The 12,031-nt window shown below is 37.3% G+C and overlaps 1 protein-coding gene across 5 annotated transcripts in view; it reads left to right on the forward strand.

Annotated features, from left to right (window-relative positions):
• FOCAD (focadhesin) overlaps positions 1–12,031 on the forward strand; it is a 288,623-nt gene that overhangs the window by 12,860 nt on the left and 263,732 nt on the right. For 2 of the 5 annotated variants that reach the window (XM_043487388.1, XM_043487389.1), the window contains exon 2: positions 10,846–10,932. In XM_043487388.1, the coding sequence (XP_043343323.1) occupies positions 10,876–10,932 (57 nt within the window). In that variant the 5' untranslated portion in view covers positions 10,846–10,875. Of the gene's footprint in view, positions 1–9,653; positions 9,712–10,845; positions 10,933–12,031 lie in introns of those variants that run through there. The other 3 variants (XM_043487390.1, XM_043487386.1, XM_043487391.1) reach the window with 3 other exon arrangements.

The following is a 12,031-nucleotide window of genomic DNA, read 5'->3' on the forward strand; positions in this document are numbered from 1 at the left end:
ATCAGTCTACATAATTCTTTTTGAGAGTGAGAGTTCTTATTTTGGTATAAAATTTCCCAGGAGTCTAAAATAGGAAGATAATAATGGTTGTATTTCTCTTTGAAGATGAAGGAAGATTTTTAAATGGTCTAAAGTTAATTGAATCTAGTTAAATTATATTGACCCCTTTGCAATATTACTCTTTCTATAGGGCATTGGTAAAATGGTTAACAAAGTCATCTTTTATCATTTCTAAAATTTTCCTAATTTAGTGCTGTTCATTTAATGACATCTGTTAATGGTAGATCTCTATGCTTGTAATGATGTGGGTTTTAGAAAGTCATATCTTCTGTTTCTAAAGAATGTATAAGTATTTGAATAAAAGTTTTCATAATTTTGGAACTTTATTCAAATTACAAAAAGACATATTCTTGTGAAAAAATTAGAAAATAGGAATAAGCAAAATTAAAAAGCACCCGTAATTTGTATTTTCCAAGTTTTGCTATGTACATATGTAACCAAGCTACCTGGATTTGAATTTCAGCTTATTGTATACCTTGGGAAAGTTAATCTGTCTTTTTGTGCTTCAGTTTCTTCTTCTGTACAATGAGTGCCTATTTCATAGAATTATTTTGAGGATTAAATGAGGTTATAAATGTGAAGTGCTGAGAATATTGCCTGGTCCCTAGTGAGAGCCACACACATGGCTTTTTTTTTAAAGCTTATTCAGAAAATTTCAAACATATATAAACATAGAATAGTATTATGAATTCTAATGTACCCATCTAGTATCAGCATTTAGCTATTCTTGTTTTACTTATGATTTCCTCTTTTTTTTCCCCCTGAAGGGACATTGGTGTACTTCAGTTTGTGCCAAATTAATATTTGCTAAGAAGTAAATTATTTTAGAAGACCAGTGTGCAAAATTTGAGTAATTTTATTAGAGGAAGAATACAAATCAAATATGTATAAAATACATTCTTTGGTGTTTGATTAAATTTTAGTTAACTGGTATTTGAAGTAATGTGATGAATTTGGAGATGTTACCTATGAAGATTAGACATTTATTGGTCAGCAAGATGTTTAAAATGAGCATCAATTTTATAATAAATATACAGTAAAATTATTTTGTATCAACATAAAATATTTACTTAAAAACATAGTGAGCAATTTGAGTAATTATTCTTTTGATGAAGCAAAATTATTTAAAAATTGTAATATTAGAGAAAATAATCATCGTAAGGGATGTAATTTGAAGACTTCTTTGAAGACTTAGATTGGATACTGTAAAAAATTCTAGATTTAAATCAGTCTTTAAATTTTAAAAATTATTAATACTGTTTTTTAATCTATGTTTCATTATGTATTTGTCATATATATACACATAAAAGACACTTTAGAAAAAATAATCCAAGAATAATTGAAGAAAATGTAACAAATCAGACATTATTCAAGTTGGTGGTTTTGTTTCCTACTTTCATGCTTGGTTCTCCTGGACAGTAATCAGTTCTAACTTGGAATTTCCTGCCTTTGATCTTATTTTAGACTCTCATTTCAAAATCTATGAGTAAGTAACATGTGATGGGACTGAGAAGAAACTAAATTGTAAAGGCAGGAATGTGATTGCAATTTGATGCATTTTAGTAAATTGCACCCGGTGAGATCATCAGAACCCATAGTCACCTAACTTTGCTCAGCACTTGAATTACAGATCTTAGGATTCCTGGGACTTGATGCAGGAATGTGGAGTGTGCTGGCTGTACCTCATGTTACCGATGGTCCAGGGAAACACTGGGTTGGAAGTCACGAAACTTTTCTTCTTACATGAACTGCTAGGATGAGTACCTTTTTACTGAGTTGTTCTAACATTGTTTCTCTAATGACAGAAGGCAGATGCTCCCAGGTCCACTATAGTAGGGGTCCCCAACCCCTGGGCCACGGGCCAGTACCAGTCCGTGGTCTGTTAGGAACTGGGCATGCAGCAGGAGTTGAGTGATGGTTTAGCAAGCAAAGCTTCATCTGTGTTTACAGCTGCTCCCCGTTGCTCACACTACTGCCTATGCTCTGCCCCCTGTCAGATCAGTGGTGGCATTAAATTTTCATAGGAGCACAAAGCTTACTGTGAACTGTGCATGTGAGGGATCTAGGTTGCTTGCTCCTTATGAGAATCATCCCCAAACCATCCTCTCCCCCATACCTCACCATCTGTGGAAAAATTGTCTTCTCAAGGGCCTAAAAGGTTGGGGACCGCTGCACCATATTATTAAGGAAGTACTAGCAGCTACTGCAAAAAAAAGATCCTCAAATGCAACAGTTCAAACAAAGTAAAAACTTTATTTTTCTCTCACGTAATGATTGGAATTCCAGGTTTGCAATTAACTCCAAGCTATCATTTATGGTTCTTTCCATCTTGTTTCTCCAACTGTGTGCTCGAGGCATTGTCTTTATGCACATGACAATCTGAGTTGTTGCCAACACCCGGTTTCCATTGGGAAGAGAGTGGAGGAGGCAGGTTGCAGTTTGGAATTAGCACATCATGTCTGCTCACACTCCACCGGGGAGAACTTGACCACACACAGTCCTATGTAGCTGTACTTGAAGCTATGGAAGGTAATGTAGCTGGTTCGGCTACAGTTTTATTAATACAGAAGAAATAGCACAGATAATGAAGGATAGTTGTTAGCATCTCTGCCACATCCATGCCATTCCTTCTTTCTCTGATTGACCAAGTGGTTCTTTCATACCAGTTGGTTGACCTCTGCCTTGGTTTGGTTTTAAAATTAGTGGTGAAAATAAAAGTATTTCCCACTTTCAGCTTAATTCAATAATGACAGTGAATATAATGATTAAAAAAGCACTATTTTCTTATGCCTGCTCTTTTAAAAAATTTTTATTTATTTCCAGTTGAGAGATAGTTACAATATTGTGTTGATTTCTGCCATACATCAACATGGATCAGCCATAGGTATACATCTGTCCCCTCCCTCTTGAGCCTTCCTCCCACCTCCACCCCATCCCAGCCCTCCAGGTTGTCACAGAGCTCTGTGACACTTGCTCTTTAGTATTAAAAATTTTGCAATTTCCCTATGACATTTCCATTTTTATGAATCATCATTAGGAGGGCTTCAGTTGTCCGGTTAATTTGAGAGTGCAGGAGCCGACTGGATTTTGAAGCTTTGGAAGCAAGAGCTGTGGTTAAACTTGAGTTTCTAGCAGGTTTCAGGATGTAATAATGAGTGATGACACAGATTCCAGCTGCCGGGTCCTGGAGATGCTGTGGGACCCTTAGGGATTGAGAGGAGGTAGGTGAGAAGCAAAGCATGCAGGAGTACAAGGAAGATGTAAACATTGGACAGTAAAGCAAAGTGAATGGTTTAATTTTTTTTTCTTCTTTAAGGGGCAGAATGAAGCAATTAGGAGAGTCTGGAATATGTCCCCGAGTCATAATCTTGATAAACTTATATGATCAAGTCAGATTTATTGATGGTGCCCATCACCTTTCCATAAGCCATTTAAAAAGTAATACATTGTCAAAATATGTGTTTAAAATCCTCAGGTTGTTGGTTCTGTAGCTTAAAGTGTGAAAGGAAGAACCTAAGTAAATGGATAACTAATAGTTGGAATAGCTTGATAAAGAAAAAAAGGCCTAGATTTTGTATCTCTGAAATAGGATCCCATTAATGTGAATGCAGTTTGCTTTATCTCAATCTGATGATGACTTTGTTTCTATAGACCAGCTTCCAGAATGTACTGTCTGTAGCCCTGACTACCACCTACGTTGCTACTCTGAATCTTTCCTATATAGAAATTTGGTAGTCAAGAGTGTTCAAAGTCATGGATTTCCCTGGTGATTCAGTGATTAAGACTCCTTGCTTCTACTTTAGGGGACATGTGTTCATTGCTGGTTAGGAAACTAAGATCCCACCTGCAGCACGGCATGGTCAAAAAAAAAAAAAAAAGTTCAAAATCAAGTCTTTATCTGTTACCATTGGATAGTGCCCCCTGCAAACTACCTTGCATAGTCCTTCTGCTGGGCTCCCATAGCTATGGTGAATATGAATACAGTTGACCCTTGAGCAACACGGGTCCACTTGTAAACAGATTTTTTTCAGTAAGTGCGTTACTGCAGTACTAGAGGACCCAAGGTAGGTTGAATTGGTGGATGAGGAATCACTGCTTGGAAGGACAGATTATAATGTTGTATGTAGATTTTCAGTTGTGCAGGGGTTGGCATCCCTAACCAACCCCTGCATTGTTCAAGGGTCGACTATAGACACATTTTTCTCTTGTTTTTCAGACTGTACCTTTGATTTGAAGTTTGACGCTAAATGCTTTTGTGTGGTGTATGGTTTTGTGTTTTGTATCCTAGAGAAACTATTGAGAAAGTTGAAAATCTTAAGGTGTTTTATCTATCTGCTGCTTCTTTATTACTACTAGAGGGCAACTGATTTTTTGTTTTGAAAGTGTTCTTACATGGCTAAAATACTCTGGCAGATAATTCAATAATTGCTTAAGTCAAACAAATGCTTTGATTCACCTGGAACTTAAAGCCCTCATTGAAAATTCTCTTTCTGATTTAGATTCAGGCAGACAAAAAAGCACAATGACAGGTTGGAGATAAATCTTTTCAAATCAAACATTCTTTTTTGTCACACATGGTTTATGGAGCAAAATGTAACTAGTTCCCTCTGAGTAAAGAATGTCATGGTAAGAAGTAATATATAATTGTTTTCTTTAATGTATAAAATGCCCAAGGGACATTGAGATTAAAAATAAAGTAGGACACAGGCTACACTGCCAGTGCTAAAGCAAACATTTGTACTCTTTCTCGAAATTCCCTAAGAGAATATGATGTTTTGATACCTTGAAAGGCCAAGTGGTTGTGATTAACCTTGAAATAAAAGTCTCTAGCAGATGAAAGACACTTGCAATTTGTAGCCCAAGGATAGCAAATCAAGGATGGTATCAAATCATATTGCAGCTTGGGTAGTGGCTTTGAAACTGCCTTCTGGCCATTTGTTAGGAAAGATAAAGTTACTGTAGATTTAAAAAACAAGTGTTCTCTAAAGCATTGCACCAAAAATTAGGGCCGTCTTTTTGTAAGCTTAGGTACTCATCATCGATACTTAGACAATTTTGATAAAAGCAGTACTCTTTTTACTCCATTGGCCCACCTCCTCCTGGAGACGAAGTCTCCTTTCTGGATGGTTCAGCTTCTTCGTTGCCATGATGTTATTAGTCTAACCAGCTGTTGGTCTGGTCCCTAGAGCATTTTGGAATTCTATCATTCAGGTCTGGATCAGAGAGTATAATCCCACATTTCCTTCAATTTAGCTGTCACTCTTGACATTTGGGTAAGTATATTCTGTGATCAGCTAACAACCCTCTGCTTCTCTCAATATTCTAGAGTTGGCTTTCTTGAGTTAGATTAGATGATCAGAAAACTCTGTTGAGCTTTGACTCCATTAGCTGAGGGTGTTTTTTTTTTCTCCCTGAGTTACATATTATGATATAACTTTGACTTTAGTTTGTGGTTTAAAAAAGAGGTAACAAAATTCTGTTTTGCTTATCTTGTTGAAATGATTGTTTATTATATCACCCTGTATCCCATGGTGGTGGTGGTGGTGGTGGTGGTTTAGTCGCTAAGTCGTGTCCGAATATTGTGACCCCACGGACCGCCACCTGCCAGGTTCCTCTCTCCATGGAATTCTCTGGACAAGAATACTGGAATGGGTTGCCATTTCTTTCTCCAGGGGATCTTCCTGACCCAGGGATCGAACCCAGGTCTCCTGCACTGCAGGCAGATTCTTTACCAACTGAGCTACAAGGGAAGCCCCAATAGAAAGCCTAATGTGAGAAATTTCCTTCAGAGTTTAGGGGCATGAAAATTGTTTTCTATGATAGAACTTTTCCATTTTTAGATAATAAGACATGTTCAATTTATCTTATTTATGTATTATCTGTGCTTGGATGCCCAGGGGCAAATTTGCGTGTCAGTTTAGCAATTTTTATCAATAAATTTTACAAATTAGTTAAATAGTATGTAAATCAGGGGTCAGTAACTACAGCCCACCTGACTCCTGTTTTTGTAAATAAAGTTTTATTGGAACACAACCCTGGTTATTTGTTTGTGTTTTGTCTGTAGCTGCTTTTCCTGCTACAGTGGCAAATCTGAGTAGTTGCTATTTGCCTTTACAGAAGAATATTAACAATCGTAATGTAATTAATCACATGGTAGTATGGGTCAGGCCAAATGCAGTAGCACTGAAGAAATATAAAGGAAGGTGAATGCTCTTAAGAAGTGGCTCCTTGAGAAAGGTTAAACAGAGAAGATGCGGTATGAAAGGAATTTCACCTATAATTGTAGGAACATATCAGTTCAGTTCAGTTGCTCAGTTGTGTCCGACTCTTTGTGACCCGGTGGACTGCAGCACGCCAGGCCTCCCTGTCCATTATCAACTCCTGGAGTTTACTCAAACCCATGTCCATTGTGTTGGTGATGCCATCCAACCATCTCATCCTCTGTCATCCCCTTCTCCTCACGCCTTCAATCTTTCCCAGCATCAGGATCTTTTCAAATGAGTCAGGTCTTCACATCAGGTGGCCAAAGTATTGGAGTTTCAGCTTCAACATCAGTCCTTCCAATGAACACCCAGGACTGATCTCCTTTAGGATGGACTGGTTGGATCTCCTTGCAGTCCAAGGGACTCTCAAGAGTCTTCTCCAATACCACAGTTCAAAATCATCAATTCTTCTGCGCTCAGCTTTCTTTATGGTCCAACTCTCACATCCATACATGACTACTGAAAAAAACCAAGCTTTGACTAGAGGGACCTTTGTTGGCAAAGTAATGTCTCTGCTTTTTAATATGCTGTCTAGGTTTGTCATAACTTTTCTTCCAAGGAGCAAGCGTCTTTTAATTTAATGACTGCAGTCACCATCTACAGTGATCATATAGAGGAGGACATTTTATGTGGGAGTGAACAGCATAAATAAAATCCCTTATGGACTTCCCTGTTCCCTGGCAGTCCAGTGGTTACGACTTTGTGCTTTCACTGCAGAGGGCATGGGTTCCATCACTGATTGGGGACCTAAGATTGCACATGAGGGGTGGTGGGGGTGATGGGGTAGGCGGGAATCCCTTAGGAATGAACCGATTTTTGAGCACATGGGTCTATTCTGACAATGGTTTTATGCAGCTTAAAATTAGACAACTTCCCTCATAGCTCAGTTAGTAAAGAATCTGCCTGCAATGCAGGAGACCCGAGTTCGATTCCTGGGTCAGGAAGATCCTCTGGAGAAGAAAATGGCAACCGACTCCAGTATTCTCGCCTGGAGAATCCTATGGACAAAAGAGCCTGGCAGGCTACAGTCCATGGGCTCTCAAGAGTCAAACACAACTTAGTGACTAAACCAACAGAATTAGACAACAGTGAAAATGAAGTTGAATGTGGGAGATTGTTGTTGGAGACAACTTAAAAGCTGGAAATAAGTATTTGTATTTAATCTGCCAGGCTATTAAAAACCTGCTATGTATTCTTTACAGGGAATTGATATGATGGAAATAGCATTTTAGGACAGTTAGTCTGACAGCAGCATATGGGGTAGAGAACCCCAAGTTTAACTGAAGGAAGTCTCACGTGAGCACTGAAGATGAGGAGTAGAGAAATGGAGAGATAAACGGAGATGCTGGAAGGAATGAAGCTGACTTTGTGACTGACTGGACTTTGAGAATGTTGGTGAAGAAAATTGTGAGAGGAGAACTGGGAAAAGATGCACTGAAATGGGAACAATTTTTATGAGAAAATATGTGTTTTGTTTTTAGCATCTCCAGTCTGGTGCTTTAGAGCCTTGTGTGAGAGAGTAAGGAAGTATTTGGAGATAAGGACTAGATGAAGACTCCGGGAGAGTTTTCATGAAAGAAGAACAAGACAAGAGGTTTGGGAGCACCTTCAGGAAGGAAGATGGTGCACAAGAAGCAGAGTGGAGAGAGGAATAGGAGGAACCAGTAGAGCAGAGTTTACCAAGGTGTATCCCAGGGAGGGTCGGTTGTATAGACTGTTAACAGCTGGTTTCAGAAAAAAAGGGGCCATGACCAGATAAGTTTGGTAAACTCTGGATTAAGCAAAGTTTATCAAATTTCTTGTCTTAGAACCTCTCAGATTCTTCAGTAGTACACACCATTATTTGTATCACCAACTAATATCTGTCTCTTCAATTATAGATTCATGTATCTAACTTTCTCCCTGACGTCTCCACTTGGATATCCATTAGGCATCTAAAACTTACTTGTGCAAAATAGAATTCCTAGTCTTCCCTCAAAGAACTCATTTCCCTATCTCAGTTGTTGGCAATTCTGTCTTTTCCTTTTAGTAAAAAATGCCATGGTAATTAATATATTCATGGTTTTGTTTCATGTGTAACATGCCCAAAGGGATTGAAATTAAGAATGACGCTGCTCAGATCAGAAACATTGGAGTCATCATTGACCCTTTCCTTCTCCTATACTCTCATCCAGCCCGTTAGTAACCACACTGACTTTACCTTTGAAGATACCCAGAGTCTGACCACATCTCACCTCAAGTGATTCTATTAAATCTTACCACTTTTTTTTTTTTCCTGTAGTAGTTAACCATTTCACTCTGGATAAATATATCAGTCCTTCCAGTGGCCTACAAGGCCCTCTATGGTCTAGCTTCTCATTGACTCTCATTTGCCATTTCCTTCCTCCTTTGCTCTGTTCCTAACTCATCCTTTTGCTCTTTCTGGGATATATCTTAAGCAGATCATTAGCTTAGAGCTTTTGAATTCACTGTTTCCCATGCCTGTGATACTGTTTCCCTGGATTATCTGTGTGGCTAACTCCCAAATGGCACCCTCTAAGGAGACCACCATATTTAAATAGAAAGTGTATCCATCTCCCATTTCTCATCTCCTCCCCTTTGTTCTATTCGCTTTACTTAAAAAAATTTTTTTTCTTCTTGTTTTATTGAGATATAGCTGATGTTTAGCACTCTAAGGTATAATGATTTGACATACACATCATCAAATGATTACCACAATAAGCTTAGTGAACATCCACTATTTCATATTGATACAAAATGAAAGAACTAGAAAAGAAATATTTTTTCCTTTTGATGAGAACTCTTAAGATTTACTCCCTTAACAACTTTTATTTGTAACATTCAGCACTGTGTTGCACATTACATCTCTGGTACCTATTTATCTTATAACTAGAAGTTTGTATGTTTTGACTGCCTTCATTCACTTCTGCCTCCTCCTCACCCCTGTCTCTGGTTCCAGCTGCAAAATAAATGAGTCACAGGTATGAATTGTATAGCGTGGGGAATATGTCAATAATTATGTAATAACTTTGTATTAGTGATGGTAAATAGACTTAACCATAGCAATCATTTTGAAATGCTTAGAAATATTGAATCATTATGTGTGTAACAGGAACTAACATAGTGTTATAGGTCAGTTGTGCTTCAAAAACAAACTCATAGAAAAAGAGATCAGATTTATTTTTTCCCATTGTATCACCTGCTAACATATTTCATGTTTTATTTGGCTTTTTATTTATTTTTTGAATTTTCAAAATGGCAATATATGTCCCTACAAAATTCTTTTTTCCTCTCGAAGAGGTCTCTATCTTGGCTTTCCCCAAGACACACTTTGGGAAATTCTGTTATGATGTCTTATGGAACAACAGAGAAGAACATTTCAAGAAAGGTGAGATTAATACAACTGGGAAGTTGAAATTTTGAGCTGCCTAAAAGCTAATGAGTGGATTAGATAAGGGACATGGTTTGCAGTCTTAGAACATGTTGTTTCAGTGCTGTGAAGTGGTCAATTCAAGGGAGTTAAGTTGGACCCATATGTTGAGGAAGAACGATAGCATAAATTATTCAGGGAGTTTGGGTTTAGAAGAAAAAGAAGACAGTAGTGAGAAAGAGCTGCAGGTTCAACACAAAATGCCTTCATTTTTAAGATCAGGAGAGCTTGGTTTTGTTGCCTGTTATTTTTATAAGGTAACTTAGAGTACAGTACTAATGTAAACATTTTTTTTAAAGTTATACTGTAATAAATAGGTGGCCTAAAGCATCCTGTTTTTTAGAGTGGGGTGTAATTCAGTGGGTTCAGTGCTGTGTGGATCAAGTGAGATCCTTGGGAAATTCCCCTTATTGGTTCTGTGCCTCCGCTTCTTTGCCCTCCTCTATGATTTTGTTGTGGTTGTATTTGAGAACCCAACAGGCATGAGAGGCATGATGTAAATATTAAAAGTTGGTGCTGATTGCCTGCTGTTCCTCTTTCAGAAGACAAAGGACCTGTTTGGATGTGTGAATTTCTAGGTCATGTCTCTACTTCCTGAAAAAACTCACCAGTGCTTCACACTTGTCACAAACGGGTAGACTCATGCTTCAGTGGAAGCTTGTACCAAAGTGAGGCACAGCTTAAACAATTTTGTGAAAGTTTGGTTCTTTCTTCCTCAGAAGTTTTGATGCACAGAAGGATGAATTTCTATTTCAAATATGTGGTTGAACTTTTAGAATTTGGCTATTTAGACATGAACTTTTGGATTTTTGTTTGTTTGTTTGTTTCTGTGGAGTGAATTCATCTGTTTGGGATTTGCTCTCATGGGAAAACTAGGAACTGTTGGGCACTTTTAGTTTACTGTGCCATCAGTCATGGCATTTGAGGGCTGAAGTAGTTAACAGTGAAGGGTGTGCCAAGGGATTGTTCTCCAGGGCCCTGTGCTTTATTGCCATTGTTGTCTTTGTACAGAATTACTTTCATGTTATTTGACAAATAGTTGGTTTGAACTCCTTTTCCAGAGTAACAGATATTCTTTTGTTTTGGTTACAGAGTCTGCTTATATATGTAAGAGAAGTAAAAATGTCGGATGACATCAGGAAAAGGTTTGAATTTCCAAATTCTCTTATCCAGTCACAGGTAATTTTATTTGTTTATTTATCTATTTATTTATGCTTCATGGTAACAAATGAACATTTTTGGTGAATTGTTAATTGAAATGTATATTTTTAACTTTAAATATTTTTATTCATCTATGTACAGGAGTATATATATATATATATATTTTTTTTTTTAGGAGTATATATTAATAAATAACTTTTATATCAGTCAATTTGAAAATTTATATTGGACATAGGAAAGTAAATAGTGAAACTGACCAATCTGTGCTTTTATTTATGTCATACTTTTCTTAGAGATTAAAAAACTTTGATTAACCTCTGAATATATATTTTTTGGTCTGTAGTTAATTATTGGGAACAGAAATAAATGGTTATACATCTTCAGAATGTCAGAGATTCCTATTTAAAAAGGTATATTCTACTCTTAGTACAACTATTAAGAATAATAGATTTTTATAATAATGATATTAAATCAGTAAAAATTCCTGGATTGAAAAATTAGATCTATATGCTAACTCAGGTAGAAGTTTGTGATAATTAGTTTTAGAAGAGCTTTTCGGTTATTAGGGGTAAAACAGAATTGGTTTTCTGGTTAACCTTCAGCTAACTAGAAGCATTTTGGTTAATCAAGGTACCATAATAGCTACTGTCTTTTCTCATGAGAGTAAAGCAAAGGGACCAGCAGAAGCCTGCCTGAAGACTTACCAACCTGCAGCGTCTTGGATACTCTCAGCAGTTACCTTCGGAGATGCCTGCTTTGGGAATTGACTTAGCTGGGTAGTGGGGAACCCTTCCATGAGGAGTAGAACACTCCTTATGCAAGATTCCCTTCTACCTGACTGGGTTGGAGTCATATCCTGTGCAACACAGGTGCTTGCCATGAAGAAGAAGATGAAAGCTTGGAGGATGCTGTCCACAGTTTCTATTTTTCTGTGCCTGGAGTCCCTTCATTAGCATATATAAATCAAGAAATGCCTGTATGTGTTGCTGTTAAATTAAGAGAAAAGTGTATATGTATTGTTTAGTGTGCGGTATCCATTTAAACTACTTTTTGTTATGGAAAACTTACGTAGCAGCATAGGCTGATTTATACTTGAATTTTGTATTTGAAAATCAAT

The sequence above is a fragment of the Cervus canadensis genome, chromosome 14 (genome assembly GCF_019320065.1).
Source record: "Cervus canadensis isolate Bull #8, Minnesota chromosome 14, ASM1932006v1, whole genome shotgun sequence".
Taxonomy (NCBI): Eukaryota; Metazoa; Chordata; class Mammalia; order Artiodactyla; family Cervidae; genus Cervus; species Cervus canadensis.